Source organism: Jatropha curcas, chromosome 7, assembly GCF_041381405.1.
Source record: "Jatropha curcas cultivar XTBG-Jc1 chromosome 7, XTBG_Jcur_1.0, whole genome shotgun sequence".
NCBI classification, from domain to species: domain Eukaryota; kingdom Viridiplantae; phylum Streptophyta; class Magnoliopsida; order Malpighiales; family Euphorbiaceae; genus Jatropha; species Jatropha curcas.
The window spans coordinates 15,555,955-15,576,416 of NC_143157.1; the positions used below are offsets into that span (position 1 = coordinate 15,555,955).

General features: G+C 34.7%; 1 protein-coding gene and 1 non-coding gene across 2 annotated transcripts; one reads left to right on the forward strand and one right to left on the reverse strand.

Moving 5' to 3' along the window:
• Positions 1–453: 453 nt before the first annotated feature.
• Positions 454–7,213, reverse strand: LOC149494744 (uncharacterized). Its single transcript, XM_089724425.1, has 8 exons — positions 7,067–7,213; positions 6,729–6,909; positions 6,433–6,641; positions 5,914–5,996; positions 5,754–5,826; positions 4,925–5,663; positions 1,761–1,964; positions 454–1,262 (listed from the first exon to the last, which is right to left on the reverse strand). Exons 1-8 carry the CDS (start codon positions 7,211–7,213, stop codon positions 454–456), a joined length of 2,445 nt encoding a protein of 814 aa, XP_089580551.1.
• Positions 7,214–7,259: 46 nt separating this feature from the next.
• LOC149494745 (small nucleolar RNA R71) lies at positions 7,260–7,366 on the forward strand. The gene has a single exon (XR_016321915.1). It is a non-coding gene; the product is annotated as a small nucleolar RNA R71 (small nucleolar RNA).
• The last annotated feature ends 13,096 nt before the right edge of the window (positions 7,367–20,462 follow it).

Below are 20,462 nucleotides of genomic sequence, written 5' to 3' on the forward strand. Positions count from 1 at the left end.
TTTCAGCAATAATATGAGAACAGAATAATGGCAGTGCGGTCTCAGTGTAAGTAATCAAGTCAATGAATAAAAGCATAATTTCCTATCAGTATTCAGTCATATTTACCATTATTGACTAGCACAAACCTATATAAGACTGAATCTACTAACTCAACAAAAACTTGATCACAAATACACCATTTAATCATTCACAAAACATTTATCCCAAATTCAGAATTTCCTCAAACCTGTATAATTTGCAAAAGAACCAAAACAATTCGAAAGGAATATCAGAAAACATACCTGGGTAGAGTAACTAAAAGAATCCAGATAATAAATATATAGCAAAAGGAGGAAGATGACATTATTTATTTGCAAATAAATAAATAAATAAAATAAAGCAAAAATCTGGGTTGCCTCCCAAAAAGCGCCTTTTTTTATCGTCGTTAGCTCGACATGGTCACAACATCTTCTTCAATCTAAATAAATTGGATCACTCAATTTGATTTCTTCCAGTGAATGCTCTTGGAAGCCTTCATAAAATGGCTTGAGTCTATGGCCATTGAGTTTGAACACCTTCTTAGTTCCTAAACTTTGAATCTCAACAGCACCATAAGAAAACCTATTAGTAACAATAAACGGACCAATCCAACGAGAACGCAACTTACCGTGCATTAACTTTAATCTAGAATTATACAATAAAACTTTTTGCCCAACCACAAACTCCTTTTTTAAAATTAGTTTATCATGAAATGCTTTTGTCTTTTCCTTATAAATCTTAGAATTTTCATAAGCATCAAGACGAATCTCCTCTAACTCCTGCAATTGTAACTTTCTTTCCACACCAGCAGCATCTAACTCAAAATTACAATTTCTAACAGCCCAAAAAGCCTTATGTTCTATCTCAACAGGAAGGTGACACATCTTACCAAAAACCAACCTGTAAGGGGACATACCTATGGGTGTCTTATAGGCTGTCCTGTAAGCCCACAAAGCATCATCAAGTCTAAGGCTCCAATCCCTTCTATTTGGCTTCACCATCTTCTCTAGGATAGACTTCACCTCTCTGTTTGATACCTCAGCTTGCCCACTTGTTTGAGGATGATAAACTGTAGAAACTCTATGAAAAACACTATATTTCTTTAATAATGCCTCCACAGCTCTATTGCAAAAATGAGTGCCTCTGTCACTGATCAAAGCTCTAGGAATTCCAAACCTGCTGAAAATATTTGACTTGACAAAATCTACAACAACTTTAGAATCATCAGTTCTGGTGGCTTTAGCTTCCACCCATTTGGAAACATAATCAACAGCAAGTAATATATAAATAAAACCAAAAGAAAAAGGAAATGGACCCATAAAATCGATTCCCCACACATCAAAAATTTCACATACAAGTGTTGGGGTCTAACTCATCTCATTCCTTTGAGATATACTTCCTGTTCTTTGACACTGTTCACAATTTTTACAGAAAATATATGCATCATGAAAAATGGTAGGCCAATAAAAACCACAATCCACTATCTTTCTACCTATTCTCTTAGGTCCAAAATGACCACCACATGCAAATGAATGACAAAAAACAAGAATTGATTCAATCTCATTATCAGGGACACATCTCCTAATAATTTGATTAGAACAAAATTTCCACAAATATGGTTCATCCCATACATAATACTTAGATTCACTCTTCAATTTTTCTTTTTTAGCTCTACTTAAATCAAAAGACATAGTCTTAGTAACCAAATAATTCACCAAATCAGCATACCAAGGGATCATACCTTGTAATTTAAACAATTGCTCATCAGGAAATAATTCTTGTAAAGGAATTGGATCCTCTTGTGTCACCAACCTGCTCAAATGATCAGCTACCAAATTCTCAGCACCTTTCTTATCCTTGATTTGTAGATCAAATTCTTGTAAAAGAAGAATCCATCTAATTAGTCTTGGCTTTGCTTCCTTCTTTGCTAAGAGAAACTTTAAAGCTGCATGATCAGAAAAAACAATCACTTTAGAATTAAGCAAGGATGACCGGAATTTATCTAAAGCAAAAACAATAGCTAAGAACTCTTTTTCAGTTGTGGAGTAATTGCGCTGTGTAGAGTGTGAACCCCTACCCCAAATGTCATAGGCATATGAATGCATATGATTAAGGACAGAAATGCACGTGAGTGTGTGAGTCGCCACCTTGTTTAATTATTTTAGGGTAAACTAGGAAAAAACCCTGAGTGACTCCAATTTTAATTAACCTAGTTACTAGATTAATTATCCCAATGTTTAAGGCACAATCTACGAACCCGAGGTGGATCCCGAGACCATGTCATGCTGATCAACTAACCAAAAGAATGAATGCTTTGCAAGGTAAATGATGTAATTGGACCAAACGAAATGTTTAAGTGATTTCGACTTGCCACCCGGGGTTAAATCCCGAATGTGCCTACGTACTTCCGTTTGAATGGAAGATCAAAGTCAACGTAGTTCGATAGGCCTTGTTTCAAGGGCTTTGAAGGTGTATGCTTAATGCATGAGTGTGTGTATGCTTTGTGCATGTTTGTTTAGGCATTTTGCCAAAGGATCGATTGATTCGATTAGGCGTTCGTCGCCAAAAATGTTGGTTTTAAGGCATTTGTGCCAAAAATGGTTGTCGGGCGATTTGTCGCCAAAATCGTTGATTTTAAGGCTCTTAGCCAAAATGGTTTATTTAGGCGATTTTATCGCCGAAAGTTGTTGATTTTAAGGCTTTGAGCCAAAATTGATTGATTTTAAGGCTTCGAGCCGAAATTGATTGATTTTAAGGCTTTTAGCCAAAAAGTGTTGATTTAAGCAATTCGTTTGCTAAAATGTGTAATTTAGGCGATTGTCGCCAAAATGGTTAATTTTAGGGCCTTTGGCCGAAATGTGTCGATTTAGGCAACCTGTTTGCCAAAAGTGTTGATTGGGCGATTGTCGCCAGAATTGATTAATTTTAAGGCCTTTGGCCAAAAGATTGATTAATTTAAGGCATTTTGCCAAAAAGTTCGATTTAAGCGATTTGTCGCTAGACAGTGGTTAATCTAATTTATAGGCAATTTGTTTACCAAAATTGATTAAACCGTAGGCAATTTGTTGCCAAAATGTGATTGATTAAACAGTAGGCAATTTGTTGCCAAAACGCGATTGATTAAGGCTTTTAGCCACAATTATTGATTAATTGGACTTTTAGCCAGATTTGTTCGAAATAAGGCGATTAAACCATAGTTATTAATTAACTAGATTCTTTTAGCCAATATTGTCGGATTTAAGTTTTAACACTACGATTATTAATTAACCGGGCATTTAAACTTAATCGTGTTTAATTGAGACAGTTTATTTGTCTAAATGATGACGTGAGTGCATTTATGCAGTTGTAGAATTATTAAGAGTAGAAGAGAAATATGCATGAAGTGCTAAAATTAAATGAGCAGAGTTTCGTTTGTGTACCTGATTTAATCGACGGCCGCTTCTTAGCTCCAGATTAAGCTCCTCGTTTAGGAAATATTAATTAATTTTAATTTGTTGAATTTTAGTGGCCAAATATCACAATAAAAATGCAATAAAAATTAAATTAAATGCAAAAAGTGGTAAAGAAATCGCAAGGAGCGTGGGAGGGAGGAAGATCGTCCGTCAACACAGACAGAGGTGTCAAAATTGAAGAGGTAAGTGGCCTTTTATAGACAAAAATGGGTCGCCGGCGGCAGGTGCCGCCGGCGATCCGGCGGCAGGTGCCGCCGGCGGTCCGGCGGCAGGGGCCGCCGGCGGTCCGGCGGCAGGTGCCGCCGGTACCGGTGGCAGGTGCCACGGTGGCCGGAGCCACCGTGCTCGGCCGCGGTTACTTGGGCTTTTTCACTCCGGAGGAGTTTTCGGGAGTTCCGGGTCTCCGAAAAATATTCCGGGACCTGTTCCGTGATCGTTGCGACATTCCGGACGTTTTAAGTACCATATTGGCATACTTTCGGTGAACTTCCAAAATGGCCTTCGGTCCGGCCGGACTGTTTGCAGTCCGGAAAAATTGGCTTTTAGCAAAGTCAAACTCACTGTAGCAACAAGTCAAATTTACTGTAGCAAAGTCAAATTAATTGTAGCAAAGTCAAATTAATTGGCAAGGCACTGTAGCAGGCCAGACTGTTTACAGTCCGGGAAAACTGACTTTTGGAGCCTCAAAATTTGAGTTTTCACACAGAGTTCAATGTCCTGGATGCATAATAAATCACATGAAAAAGCTTTTCCTCACGCTGCCCTAAAACAGCCCCCACCGCATAATTACTTGCATCGCACATAATTTCAAATGGTACAGACCAATTAGGAGCTTGAATAATAGGAGGTGTCGTCAGTGCTGACTTTAACTTGTCAAAAGCCTCCTTACATTCTTCACAAAACTCAAATTTAACATCCTGCTACAATAGTCTAGATAAAGGTACTGCTATCTTAGAAAAATTCTTGATAAACCTTCGATAGAAACCTGCATGACCAAGGAAAGAACGCAATTCCCTCACGGTTGTGGGGTATGGTAAATTCACAATTAAATCAACCTTTGACTTGTCTACCTCAATACCTCTATTAGAAACAACATGCCCTAAAACAATTCCTTGGTCTACCATAAAGTGGCACTTCTCATAATTCAAAACTAGATTTTTCTCAATGCATCGTTCAAGAATAGAATTTAAATTATGTAAACATGCATCAAATGAATCACCATACACTGTAAAATCATCCATGAAAACTTCAATGCAATTATCAATAAAATCTGAGAATATGCTGACCATACATCTCTGAAATGTTGCCGGTGCATTACAAAGTCCAAAGGGCATTCTTCTAAATGCAAAAGTTCCAAAAGGACAAGTGAAGGTAGTCTTCTCTTGATCTTCTGGTGCTATCACAACTTGATTATACCCCGAAAAACCATCAAGAAAGCAGAAATAAAACTTACCTGCTAACCGCTCAAGCATCTGATCAATGAATGGCAATGGGAAGTGGTCCTTTCTAGTTGAAAAGTTTAACTTGCGGTAGTCTATGCATATACGCCATCCACTCTGAATCCGTGTTGGAACCAGCTCATTATCTTGATTTGCTACTACCGTAACTCCTGATTTCTTTGGCACGACTTGAACTGGACTTACCCATTTACTGTCTGAAATTGGGTAAATCACCCCAGCATCTAATAACTTCAAAATCTCCTTCTTCACAACTTCCATCATCAGTGGGTTCAGCCTCCTTTGAGCTTCTCTACTTAGCTTAGCATCATCTTCTAACAAAATCCTATGCATACACACCGATGGGCTTATACCTTTGATGTCAGCCAATGTCCATCCAATTGCTTCCTTATGTATTCTTAGAACTCTTGTCAACCTTTCTTCTTCAATCTTAGTTAACTTACTTGAAATGATAACTGGAAGTGTATCATTATCTCCCAAGTTAATATACTTCAAATGCTCCGGTAATGGTTTGAGTTCAAGAACTGGTGCATCTACAATAGAAGGCAAAAATTTTGTATGATTAGGTAAATCAATCTTAGAAACCTTGTAGCTTTTTGGAACTAATGGTAATGACTGCAATTCCATTACTGCATCTTGAATTTCTGCACTTAGGGGCTGGTTTGTACTTTCTTCATGAATTCCTTGACTAATCACTACTTCTAACTCATCCTCCTTGCTCAACTCAACGACATTCTGCACACATGAATCAATTACATCAAGAGAAAAACATAGAATGCTCATCAATAGGATGTTTCATAGCATCAAAATATTAAATTTAACTACTTCCTCATCAAATTCCATGGTTAAAGTGCCAGCATCCACATCAATTTTAGTCTTGGCAGTTTTTAAGAAAGGTCTACCAAATAAAATCAATGCAGAATTTCATGTGGAAACACTTTCCTCCATATCCAAAATATAAAAATCTGCTGGAAAAATTAATTGCCCAACCTGCACCAAAACATCCTCAACTACACCCATCGGGTACGCATTAGAACGATCAGCCAATTGAATAATAACACTAGTTTCCTTCAAAGCATTTAAATTCAAAGTTTGAAAAACAGAATGCGACATGACATTAATAGATGCTCCCAAATTTGCCATTGCTTTCTCAATTTTAGAATCACCTATTCTACATGGGATAGAAAACGAACCTGGATCCTTACACTTTGGAGGTAATTTTCTTTGAATGAATGCCGACACATTTTCCCCAACGGTAACTTTTTCATTATTTCTAAACTTTCGCTTTGTAGTACATAATTCCTTAAGGAATTTAGCATACCTGGGAATTTGCTTGATTGCATCAAGTAACGGTATATTAACCTCTACCTTCCTGAACATCTCCAAAATCTCTTTCTCTTGTTCTTCCTTCCTTGTCTTGGCCAACCTACTAGGAAATGGAGGAGGAACAACAAAATTGAGGAGGAACAACAAAATTATTAGCATCATTAAGTTTAGAATTTACCTCAACTTCAGGAATATCAAAATCCTTTGAACCTTGCTTGTGCTTCTTTGTTGACTCTTTTACAACCTGATTATTAACTTCTCTCCCACTTCGCAAAAGTATCGCACTAGCATTTTCTTTAGGATTAATCACAGATTGCGATGGAAGCTTACCAGAATTTTGAGCTTCAAGTTTGCTCACAGATGAAGCTAACTGACCAATCTGCTTCTCTATATTATGAATACTAGTCCTAGTTTCCTGCTAAAACTGTTGTGTATTAGTAGCCAAAGCTTTAACAATATCATCAAGTGACATACCTTGATTTTGAGAGGAAGAAGATGGTTGATTCACTTGTGGTCTTTGCTGCTGGTAGCGATTTTCCATTGGCTGATTCCCATAACTCAAATTCGAATGGTCTCGCCATCCCGGATTGTAAGAATTAGAATAGGGATCATACCTGCGTTGTTGCTGCCCAAAATTTCCTACTGCATTGGCTTGCTACACTAGTTCATCCTCTTGAAGTGTAGGACACATATCAGTAGCATGACCAGGAACCATGCAAATTCCACATGTTTTAACAGCTTGCATATTTCCTACAGCAATTTGTCTAACCAAAGAAGTTAAATCTGAAATTTGTTTGATTAGACGTACTTACCTCATTAACCTTCTTAGACGTGTGATCCATTCTTATTCCAAACTGCTGGGAATTTGCTGCCATGTTAGCAATTAATCTTTTTGCATCTTCCGGTGTCTTGTCAACTAAAGCACCTCCACTAGCAGCATCTATCATATTTCGATCCATCGGCATAAGTCCCTCATAAAAATATTGGATCAACAGCTGCTCAGTAATTTGATGATGGGGACAGCTTGCACAAAGTTTCTTAAACCGCTCCCAATACTCATATAAACTCTCTTCACTATATTACCGAATGCCACAAATGTCTTTCCTTATGTTGGCAGCCCGAGATGCAGGAAAATACTTCTCTAAAAATATTCGCTTCATCTCATTCCATGAATTAATCGATCCAGAAGGAAGGTAATACAACCAGTCCTTAGCTTTGTCTTCCAATGAGAAAGGGAAAGCTCGAAGCTTAATTTGCTCTTCTGAAACTCCTTGAGGCTTCATGCTAGAACACACCACATGGAACTCCTTCAAATGTTTATGCGGATCCTCACCTGAAAGTCCATGAAATTTTGGCAACAAATGGATTAGACCAGATTTTAATTCAAAAGCAACATCTAAAGTAGGAAATTGAATACACAAAGGTTGTTGATTTAAATTAGGTGTTGCCAATTCTTTTAAAGTCCTGGCTGCCATGGTTTCAATCTCAGGATCCGAATCTGAAACTGATTCCCGTGTAGCATTATTTACACTATTCGTAACAGTCCATTCAGACGAATATTCACTCAAATTAGCTTCCTTAGCTAATTTAGCTAATTTCCTCAAACGCCTAGCTGTCTTCTCTACTTCAGGATCAAAGAGAATTTCACCAGATTGAGAACTTCTAGTCATAAACCAAAAATCTTGAACACTCCTTCTTCAAAAATAATACTGCTCTTTTATCCACAAACCTGAAACAACAGCACTAAACCAAGGTAAAACAGAAACTTAAATAAAATAAAAACACAAAATTTAACAAACTTTCAGTCCCCGGCAACGGCGCCAAAAATTTGATGTTTGTCGGTTCCACCAAATTTAAATTACTGAATTTAACTGTAGAAGTGGTGAATTCAGGTCGAATCTTAGAAACTGAAATCTTAATTTTTGTGTTAAAAAGAAGGGGGAGTTTGTTTGTGAAAAATTCAACTTAACAGTTCAAAAAGAAAATTAATTAATTAAACTAAAGTAGTAATGCAAATTGATGAAAAACCAATTCAAGGTGATTTCTAATCCAATGCACAATTGATCACAGACAACTTATGATTTAATTACTCTTTGAATACTTAACTGAAATTTACCAAAAAGCATGATAAATTCCCAAAACTCCCCTATTTCGTTAACTTAAGCCCAACACCCTCATTAACTCTAATTATTAAACGATCGGGTATTAAGCAATCCCTTTCAATTTAATAAAAGCATTAAGAATCAGGAAGTAGTTAAACTTGAACAACAATTTATAAAGCATAAACCATTTAATTCAACCCTATTGTCTCTATAGATTATTACTGAAAACCTGAAATATAATCAGTAATACCTAATTGCTACTAACATTCAAACTTTCATAACAATTACGGATTATGAAATCTGAAATAGCACTTAATCCTACCAAACAATTCACTAATAGGCCTTTTTAGCAAAGAATTCAATAGAATCAACTCAATAAGAACAAGAAACAACAGATATTCAAGAAAAAACTACTCATTTAAAACCCGAGTCTCACAAAAGTGCAAGGATGATAAATCCCTTGAATTGGTGTAAAGAAATTAGCCACTCATAATCATGGCTTCCAATCACCAAAACAAAGAATAAAGAACAAAAACCTAGATTAATAGATGAACTAAGAGAAGAAAAACGTGCCTCCTTGCTGCTGTAGAATCACTCCATATATAACACCTCCAAAAGGAAAAAGAATCCTTAATCAATTGGGAAATTCAAAAGCAGTAAACAGAAAATATTTGCTGTTCTGATTTCTCCCCTGTTTTTCAGCATCTTCTGTTCCAAATCTGGCTCTGACTCCTTCAATAAATTTGAAAATCTCTCTCTTCGCTTTCTAACGAGCTAAGGCTCGCCCAAAACGGACATCTACGACAAGAATATGACCTAAAAAAATGAAATCAGATTGAAGCAGAAATTATGCTCAAAACGTTAATCTTCTATGACATTTTTGAAGACCAAAACGACTTCATTTCATTTAATTGTCTTCACAACAACTGTAGGGCTGTCTTCTAAGAATTCAATGGGCCTGGGCTGAGTTAGTTTGGACACTTGGAACTCCAGATATGAAGTCCACAACAGAACAGGTTGTGCTCAGTTATACAGCACATAGCTTCAAAATTTAGAGCTGAATTTGATCAATATTGAGACTGAATTAGCTTCTGATTCCTGTTTGACAATTGTAGAACTTTATTTCATCTTTCCAGCGCATTAAACGGAATCTAATTTGAAGGTCTACAACTCCAGATATCCCTGAAAAACCGAACAAGGGTCAAGATAACAAAAAAATGCTGGAATTTTACCAATTTAATCATATTACTCCAAATGCAACTAAAATAATGTCTAATTGGTAAAAATTGTCTAACAAAGTGAATTAAGCACATAAATAACCCAAAAATGCATACGAATATAGACAATAAAAGCACTTGATAATGCACTTATCATCCAGCATCCACAATTAATTTCAAGAGGAAATGGCGATTAAGAGCTAAAGTAATAGAAATGAGGAGAAAAGTTCATATAAATGCGTAGTGAGTAGTGAGTAGATCCAACAATAGTGTTGGAATTACACTTGTTGATATAAATGTATTGAACCTCATTTATTTTTTCCTTCAGTAAATATTATGTTCTTAATCCAAAACTTCTATAATGTTTATATTGAAGCAAAGTTGTGGAAACCAACCCCATTTTTTTTAATACTGAAGTTGTTCGTCAGTTTACATTTTGTGTAATTTCATTCTTTAGATGAGAGAAAGCTTGATGGTGACTAGTGAGTTAATAATATATGAAACCCTAAAGAGCTGGACAAAATTGTTAAGATCTTAAAGAGGTCCACAAGATAAGCTTCAAGATAAAATGTATAAAGATGGTAGAAACATGATAAAGCTACCCCTTTAAGTATAAGATACGTCAGTAAACTGAATACAAGTTCTCTTTTCTACTTGTTGAAAGTTAATCATAAAAAGAAGTCAATAATTATAATTACGTGGGATGTGATATTTCAAATCCATAAACAAAAACTTGAGATTATGCTAACAAACCATCAAATACATAAATTCACCCTCAACTTTTTTACTTTAACTTTATAGCGCCCTTATCTTTTACTTTGATTTATTAAATACTACAACTTATAAAATTATACCAATTAAACACTTCAATTTTTAAGTTTATTTTATTGAACACTTTAACTTGTAAAATTAAATCAATTACACACTCATTAGAAAGTTGGAATTTATGCAAATTATTGTTAAAAAAGTTATGCTAACTTATAAAATTTGTTCACTGGTTTGCAGAAAATGTTTTCTCATTGCTTTAAATGTTTAAATCATCACGTAAAACACCTGAAATCAAATCCAAATAGTTTCCTTCAAGCATGTCCACGACTGAGGATATTGTAGGGATAACAGCTGAGGAGACATCAGTACATAGGAGCGCCACACGGATCACTGTCTCTACCTGCTTCTTGTTGTAGTTGTTGCCTAGTTTTGGATCTGCTAGCTTCAATAAACTCCCTCTCTCTTTTATAATACAGGCCTGAAAAAGATTATACAAATATACAGAGTTGAGAAAAACCTCTTACCCTAACTAAATACTAGTATATGCATTAATTTAAAGAAATCGAAACATGCATTGTTGAGAAAATTTTGTTACATTAGGCAGAGACGGTCAACAAATCATACCAATATATTCAATTTTATTTTATTTTATTTTTTAAAAAAATTTTGTTTTAGTTTTAATCCCAAAAAAAGTTCGATTTGGTTTTTTTTGTTCTATATACATTTAATGAGATAGATGACCCCGAATTGCATATTCATGTGCTATATCCACTGCAATATAGAGAATATAATAATATATTAGGCATTTATATTTTTGCTTTAAGTTTGGAATAAAAATTTAAAATCTTTTTTTTTTCAAATTTACAATTTCATATTTTAATAACCTAGACCCTTTTTTTAGTAAATAATACTTGTTTATAATCATATATTAAAATATCAAACACATTCCCGTAAATATTTGCCTACACTAAGTCTATAGAATTAGTAAATTTTTTCTTTAAAAAATAGTAAATTTAACAACCACAATTAGCATGCATAAAGTATAATTGTCATTTCAATGGGAAAAAGGGACAAACCGGTAATAAAAAATGATAATATTTTTGTTGGCCTAATATATCAGAATATTTGGAATTTTCATTCTATTTCAACCTTTTTGATAATTTCACTCTAAATTTAAATTTGAATTTTTATAGCAACAGCAACTTTCATTATAATTAAGGATGAAATTGCGAATAAAATATTTTCATCATTTTTAAATTATTATATGACTCTCATAAAAATTTAACAAATAAAAAAAAATTCCATTAGTCTATACAATTAATGTTGCACAATCAACACTACAAAAAAAAACGCCACATTGCGACCGATTTTTGCGACGGACTTAAATCGGTCGCAATTTTGCGACCGATTTGCGACTTATAGACAAACAGTCGCAGATTTTAGCGCTGAAAATTTCCGCGAATTTGGTTTTCGGTTTGCGACCCGTGTACTACGGATTTGCGACCAATTTTGTGACCGCTTTGCAAATAATAGTTTTTCTGTCGCAAAATTGAGCGCGTCAAAAATAAGGATAAGTTCTGAGACCGACTGGCGACAAAATTGTGACCGATATTTTGCGACCGACGTATTGAGTCGCAAATCGGTCACAATTTTGTCGCGTAGTAAAACGACGTCGGACAATTAAAAATTGCGACCGATGTTAATTAAGTTTGCAACCGATTGGTCGGTCGCAAACTTTAGGGCTTTAAACGCGACGCCTTCTCCTTTTTCTTTCTTCTTCTTTCTCTCTTCTCCTTCTCTTCTCCTCTCCTCCATCCGCAGCGCCGCTCCAGCCCCTCCTGAGAACGCTCCAACCCGCCTGACGCCACCACCGCCGCTCCGATCACTCCTCAACGCCGTTCGCCACCGTTTGGACATTATTTGAGGTAAGACCGATTTGCATTTTATTTTTTTTCGATTTTTTTTTCTTTTGCGATTTATGTGTTTTTTTGCAATTTATTATTATTGTTACTGTTATTATTATTATTATTATTAATATTGTTAATGTTGTTGTTATTATTATTATTATTATTATTATTGGCGTAAATTGTTACTGTTATAGTATTATTATTATTATTATTATTGTTAATGTTATAATAATTATTATTATTAATATTGTTATTGTTATTATTTGAAAAATAATATTGTTAAATAATATTACTGTTATAGGTTTAACCTTTTTTTAAAATTTTGTTGAAAAATAAATCGCATTTATACTATAATTAGAGTTACAAACATCAATAACAACTAGAGTTTAATCCCAAATTAGTTAGAGTTTGCTATATAAATCATTTGGTTCAATATCTCCAATGTTCAAACTAATAGTAATTAAAAGCAAAGTATATAATTACAAAAGGTTTAAAATACATTTTGAGGTAAGAAAGAAAAATTATGAAATAAAACAGAAATTTAAAGACACAAAAAAGATTGGAAAAAAAAAACAATTAACGAAAATAGATTGGGTATTAAAGAAAATGAAAAGAAGAACAAAACTAGTTTTGAAATTTTTCTAAAAAGAAAGAAAAGAAGAACAAAACAAGTAATATAATTAGACACAAAAAAGAAAAGGAAAAAGAAAAAGAAAGAAAAATATCTGAATTATATGTATAAGTGAACTTTAATTTATTTCTTCTAACTTATATGTCTTCATCTCATTTATAAAAATTAAAAAAAAAAAAAAACATTTCACTCACAACAACAAAATACAAATTTCTAATTGAAAAATAATTCCCAATTCACATAGCAAGAATATACAATAATGAAATTAGCCTTTTCAGTAATGAGAAATTAGGTAAGAGAGAATAATTGTGCAGGAATCCTATTTTTGGGTAATAAATTCATAAATGTGACTCAATTTTTTAGCAAGCACCAAAAATGCATAACGACATGTAAAGGAATCAAGCAGAGAGCAAATTAACTCGTGCTAAAAACTAAAAAAATAAAAATAAGTAAAAAGAATTGCTTGATAAAAGAGAAAGTAATATGAGAACTGCTAAATTACATAGAAAAATCAAAAAGACCCCCTCAAAATTGCTCATAGAAACACAGATATATAGTAAACATTTTCTTGAGACACTAAACATTTTTATTGAATTTTAGAAAATGAAATTTTTTTTTTCAAAAGTTACATGCACTTAAAGAATTACACAGTTAATCTATGTTATAATTGCATTCTAATTAATTTAAAATATCAGTTTTTATCCTTGCTATTTAGATAAGATAATTAGAATATGTAAATATTGTAAGGCTCTTAAATTTGAAGAATCTATTATTATTATATGGAATTAAACGGTTTTTAATTGTTAAAAAAAAAAAGAAGTTAGATAGGATGTTAAATACAAACACGGCTAAACATAGATTAGAAAATTGAACTACCAAAGTGAATTAATTTTATTCAGTTTAGTTCGATTCAAGTTATTATTTTGTTATTTTTTTGTGTGTGTTTTAAATATTAGGTTATTACATGTTCTTAATTATTGGCAACTCTTTCTTGAGAAGTTTTGGCTGTGTTTTTCTTTATTTTATATTATTGTCGTTATTATTCTTAAATATGTTTTTATTAAATGAATGATGAGTTTGGATTGGAGGCCTAGTAGTGGTCATTTTGCCTTTGGAGAATGTTGGTATGATATAGAAGTGTTTACTGAAGTGTCTTTGTATTTGAGATTTGATTGTGTTGTGCCGAAATGCTGCCGAATTTTTTTCCAAAAAATTCAATATGTAGAATAGTACACTTACCTTTATTATAGTAGGTGTGTATATATATATATATATATATATATATATATATATATATATATATATAACCTTTGTATTGAATAAATGAACTTAGTGATTTTACATTTATATATAGTTACCCTTATTATAGAAATAACCTTAGTTAGTTATAAGTGTAAATTGAACATTACATTAGTGGCATGTTTTAAGGATGGTTTAGACTAATGCAATTACATATAATTTACCCTTTATAAACACATTGTTAATTAGGTAAAAAAAATGCGAAATAATCGAGATTGGATGTACTTGAGTTCGAGGTCAATGGGATATTAAGACAAAAGTTCCTGCAAGGATTGGAGGAGTTTATACAGTTTGCAGTTGGTAATCCCAATTTTATGGATGGTAATAAGTTGAGGTGTCCATGTAATCACAAGAAGTGTCGAAATCGAGCCTTCTTAGACATCGATACAGTGAAACTTCATTTGTGCAAAAATGGGTTCGTGGAAAATTATTACAAATGGATACATCATGATGAAGCTCGAGTTGCCAGTGGGTCAGGCCACTCCATTTCGGTAAGTTTAGAAGTTCAGTGACAGCTTAATTCGCAAGTGTACGAATCGCTACAAGTAATATATGATGAGTAAGATATCGTTCCCACGAGGATTGTAATCCAAGTACCAAAATTATGTTATCTCGTTATTATTTAAACGATAATTTAGAGAATTATTTTATAAATGTAAAATAAACAAGAGTCAAGTAAACAAAAATTGATTAAAAGAAATAAAGGAATTGAAACTACTAGGGGTTTTGATTTCACTTAATTCTATCCAATTTATTTCATTAGTTCATTGATCAATTTAATTATTCAAGTAGGGGAAACAACTCTGAATTCACTAACAAGCTCTTCCGATGTATTGCTAGCTATTTTAATTCAATTTAATTACCTATCTTCCAATAGCGCAATCAAACATGAATTAAATCATTAGGTTTTGTAGTTTGTTTATGAATCCATAAATTAAGGTTGTTAATTCATGAAAGCCCCCCATGAGTCAAACCATATAGCTTCCACATCAAGTTGTTATTCTCATGTGATTTATTAACCTTTTCATATCAAAGATCCTTCTTCCGATAGTGATAATTGAAATAAATAATCCAGGGGAAAACTCTGCCTGGAAGCATTAAGTTCATCAATAAATCATAACTTGAATAAGGAAAAATAAATTTAATTGCATAAATTGGAAAAGAGATTAAGCTACATCAAACCCCCTAGTATAAGAGTTTAGTTAGACATGGCACTTAAATAAAACTCAGTAATGCTTGATAAATATTTCATCATCAAGAATAATGAAAGAGATAAGCAAGATTAAGAGTTTAGAAATAAGAACTAGTAACAATTGGCTTGGATGGCTTCCTTGAACCTTTGCACAACTCTTGAATACTTAACTTCTAAAAATAAACTATATACAAAGCTATAAAATGAGAGAAAGAAAGAGTGGAGTGTAGTGTAATGTGTGGGATGGGATCATCTTGGATATGAGATCTTCTTCCCTTTATATAGACTACTTGGAAGGAAAATTCCACATAGTTTAGGGAATAAAGTCCAACTTTGTTAGGAATTAAAATCCTCAATCAAGCCTTAATTTTCTCTCAATCATAGCTTAAGGATTGATTTGCTTGTGAAGAAAGTATCCAAAGTGATCTCATGAAAATGGTGGGAATAAGTTGGCAATCTTGACTTAATTTAGGCTCCTTATGTTTGGCACGGACGTGCTAGGAAGCACGGGCTGGGCGTGCTTGAATACTTTGCTTCATTTTTGTCCTTTTCTTGTGCAAGAACCCTACAAAATTTCTCAAGATCAAGTGAGTTGTGTTTCAAGGAAGCTTTTAAATAAAAATATAATAAAATTAAATAAAAACTAAATAAAGTAATTAAAAATACTAAAAACTCCTAATAAAACTATATTGAAAACACTATAAAAATAACACTATCATTCAGCCTTATCAATTTTTGTATGGTAATCAATGCAATGATATGGTAATCGATGCGAGTAGAGTACAATGTGATTGGGATAATGTGGAGGAATCGCCAAACGTAGCAGCACAACAATTGTTTGACATGCTAAGTGCAGCTAACAGTGAATTGTGGCCTGGATGCAAGAATCATTCAGTTCTGTCTGTTGTGGCACGATTACTACACATGAAAGAGGAGCACCATTTTTCAGAAAGGTGTTACGATGATTTTGTGCAGTTAGCAAAGGAAATGTTGCCTGAAGGCCATTCAATGGTTGATAATTTTTATCAGAAAAAAAAATTAGTTCGGGGATTGGGACTATCGGTAGAAAAGATTGATTGCTGACGTAATAATTGTATGATATTCTGGGGTGTTGACTCGGAATTCAGAGAATGCAAGTTTTGTAATCTTCCAAGATATCAACGGCGGGGTCAAGGGACTAGTAGAGTACAAAGAGAGAAGGCTTTCAAGAAAATGTATTATTTCCCTCTTGTTCCTCGCCTTCAAAGGTTATATGCATCTAAGGTGATAGCTGAACACATGACATGGCATGCTTTGCATGAATATGATGATGGTATAATGACTCATCCATCAGACTCTGAAGCGTGGAAACATTTTGATAATATTCATCCTGTGTTTGCTATTGATATGAGAAACGTGAGATTGGGGCTTTGTACTGATGGGTTTCAGCCGTTTGGCCAATCAGGACAACAATATTCATCATGGCCTGTCATTGTCACACCATATAATCTACCACCGTCAATGTGTATGAAAGATGAATATATGTTTTTGTGTGTTATTGTTCCTGGCCCTACTAATCCAAAACATAAAATTGATGTGTTTCTGCAGCCTTTGATTGCCGAACTTAATTATTTATGGGAATATGGGGTTGAAACATTCGATATTTCGACCAATCAGAATTTCATAATGCGAGTTACTTTGCTTTGGACCATCAGTGATTTTCCAGCATTTGGAATGTTATCTGGGTGGAGTATGGCTGGCAAATTGGTTTGTCCTCATTGCATGCAAAACACTAATGCATTTACACTAAAGAATGGAGGTAAACAATGATGGTTTGATTGTCATCGCAAATTCTTACCAGAATCTCACCCTTGGAGGAGAAATCGACAATGCTTTAGAAAGAACACGACTATTGTTGAACCCCCTCCACCTGTGAAGTCTGGAGCTGAAATATTACAAGAAATTGAAGATCTGGGGCTTATGAAAGTTACAGAGTTAGGTGCAGATGAGGTAAATACAAGAATTGGCAGGAATAGCGGGTGGAAAAAGCGAAGCATCTTCTGGGATTTGCCATACTGGAGTTCACTTCTTATCTGTCATAACCTTGATGTGATGCACATAGAAAAAAATGTGTTTGAAAATCTGTTCAACACTGTCATGAACATTGAAGGGAAAACTAAGGATAATGCAAAAGCGAGAGCAGACATGAAGGAAATTTGTCGTCGACCAGAACTCGAGCAATCTGTACTTACTGGTAAGTTTCCAAAGGCATGTTATTGTTTAGATAAACCCCAAAGGCAATTATTGTGCAAATGGTTACGATCATTAAGGTTTCCAGATGGCTACTGTTCAAATATGGGTAGATGTGTGGACATGAGGAAGTACAGATTGTTTGGCATGAAAAGCCATGACTGCCATGTTTTTATGCAAAGATTGATCCCTGTGGCATTCCGGGAATTATTACCAGGAAAAATTTGGGAAGCAATGATAGAATTGAGTCTCTTTTTCAAGGAATTGATGATGACTGTTATCCGATGCGATGATATGGACCAATTAGCGCGAGAAATCCCAGTAGTGATGTGCAAGTTGGAGCGAATTTTTCCACCCGGCTTCTTTGATTCTATGGAACATCTGCCGGTTCGTTTGCCCTATGAATGTCGTTTAGCAAGACCGGAACAATATCGATGGATGTATCCATTTGAGAGGTGATTCACTAACATCTCATTCTAATGATTACATCATTTATTTGAACTTATACTTACATATTGGCATTGTACAATGACAGACACCTGCAGAAAATTAAAAAGAATGTGCGGAATAAGGCAAAGGTCGAGGGATCCATTTGCAATGCATATTTGGTGGAAGAAGCTTCCACATTCTGTTCACACTACTTTGACCAACATGTTTTCACCAAGCATCAGAGAGTGCCACGTAACGATGACGGAGGAGATCGCGTACAATCTGAGTTTGAAGGAAATCTAAAAATTTTCACCTATCCTGGGCGTACGATTGGTAAATAAAAAAAAAGACGATTGACTGATGCAGAGATACAAGCGGCTCAAACCTATATTTTATTCAATTGCGAAGAGATCACACCATATGTACAGTAAGTATACATAATGTAAACAGTCTAAACTTGACATGGGCCGTTGTTAAATCATACTTATGCTAATTTGGTTCGTTAATAAATAGGAAATATATCAATCTTTTGTGCTTCAAAATCCCAATTTGACTGATACTGCAGTTGATGCAAAGCTAGACACCGAATTTGCAGAATGGTTCAAATATTATGTAAGTTGCTTTCAATGTACACAACATGGAATGTACATTTATTAAATCTCACTCATGTCATTACTATTTCCCATAGGCTAGAAGCTCGGGAATCGATATTTGTAACAGATTTATTACGGATCTGGCAAAGGGGCCATTACCGGTTGCTAATGCCTACTCTGGCTACTTTGTAAATGGTTACAAGTTTCACATTGAGGGTTATGGGAGAAGCAGAAAGACAATGAACAGCGGTGTGTGCATAAAGGGATCAAACTACAGTGACGTGTCAAACGATTTTTATGGGAAATTGGTTGAGGTTTTGGAGTTAAAATATCCAGGCCTACCAATGAAGTGCACAATCTTATTCAAATGTGAATGGTTTGATCCTACGCCAAACATTGGCACGAAGGTTCATCCTAAGTATAATCTGGTAGATATTAATCAAAGAAGAAGATATACAAAGTATGAACCTTTTGTGTTGGCAATGCAAGCTGCACAGGTGTACTATGTCCCATATCCATCGTTTAAACGAGATCGATGTGATTGGATGGCAGTGTGTAAAACCAAGGCTAGATCAGTTGTTCATGCACTTGAAACCAAACAATCTGCTTCACTCGCAGTATCGGAGCCATTTCAAGAAGTTAGGGTTGAAACGCAACCGATGCAAGTTGTTGAAGATTTAACAGATAGATTGGATGATGAAAGCCGATCTTATGTTGAAATAGGAGCATCAGATGATGAAGAGGAAGAAGATCAAATCATCATGGGTACCTCAGAAGATGAATATAAAGAAGAGGAAGCTGATGAAGAGGAGGAGGAAGCAGATGATATTGAAGACACTTAAAACTTAGAGCAGTTTTACTGTTACAAATTGATAAATGTATATCTAATTAATATTATTAATGAAGAATTTCAATGGTATTAACTTTCTTTACTCATATTTACCACATGTTCTACAATTCATATAATTGTATAAATTCATTTTATCTAGGTTCTGATATCTGCAGTACAGATGGCTAGAGGCAGAGCGTTTGATTCTGACGCGTCCGGCAGTGGTTCACGTGGAGGTCGTGGCCCAGGACGCAGTGCCCGTGGACGAGGAGGGTCGATCCCTCATCCTTCTTCAGGTACGTCTGGGGCTTCATCCTCTGCTCAGCGACCAGTACTACCGCCATCACATCCTTCTTCAGGTACGTCTGGGGCTTCATCCTCTGCTCAGCGACCAGTACTGCCGCCATCACATCCTTCTGCTCCTTCCTCTTCTACCCCCGTTTCTGGACCAGTACAGACTCCACCAGCTACACAGTCACCTACTGTGCAAGGTAATCATAAATGTCATAACTGTCATTTTAATTATATATTAATTATCTAAAAATTTATAACATTTGTCACTTCTTTTGCAGCTTCATCAGATCCACGTATCACCCTCAGTTTGGTAGCAGGACAGTTAATACTTATTCAATTTTTCCACAGGCATATTTTGTTCAGATTGTGATGCTTTCGTATAATTATATTTCACTTCTGTTTTTTTTTTCAGCATATATCCATCTTCTCGAGCAACGAGGCAAATTTTGAGGATAATCAAGCTACAGCTGCATAAAGAAGGATACACATGGGATGCCGTACCATAAGAGGCGAGAGACTTTTATTGGGAGGAGTTTCAGGTACTCTTTGGTTTAAGTTATATCATCATTCAATGTTTACAATTCATCAAGATACCTCCTTAGTGTTGAAATGCTATATTTCATTTTTTTGCAAAAACATTTCATATGGGACGAGGCCATTACGGCTATGCTGAAAGTAGCCTGGGAGAAGATATGCGTTGATCGATATGCTGACTTCA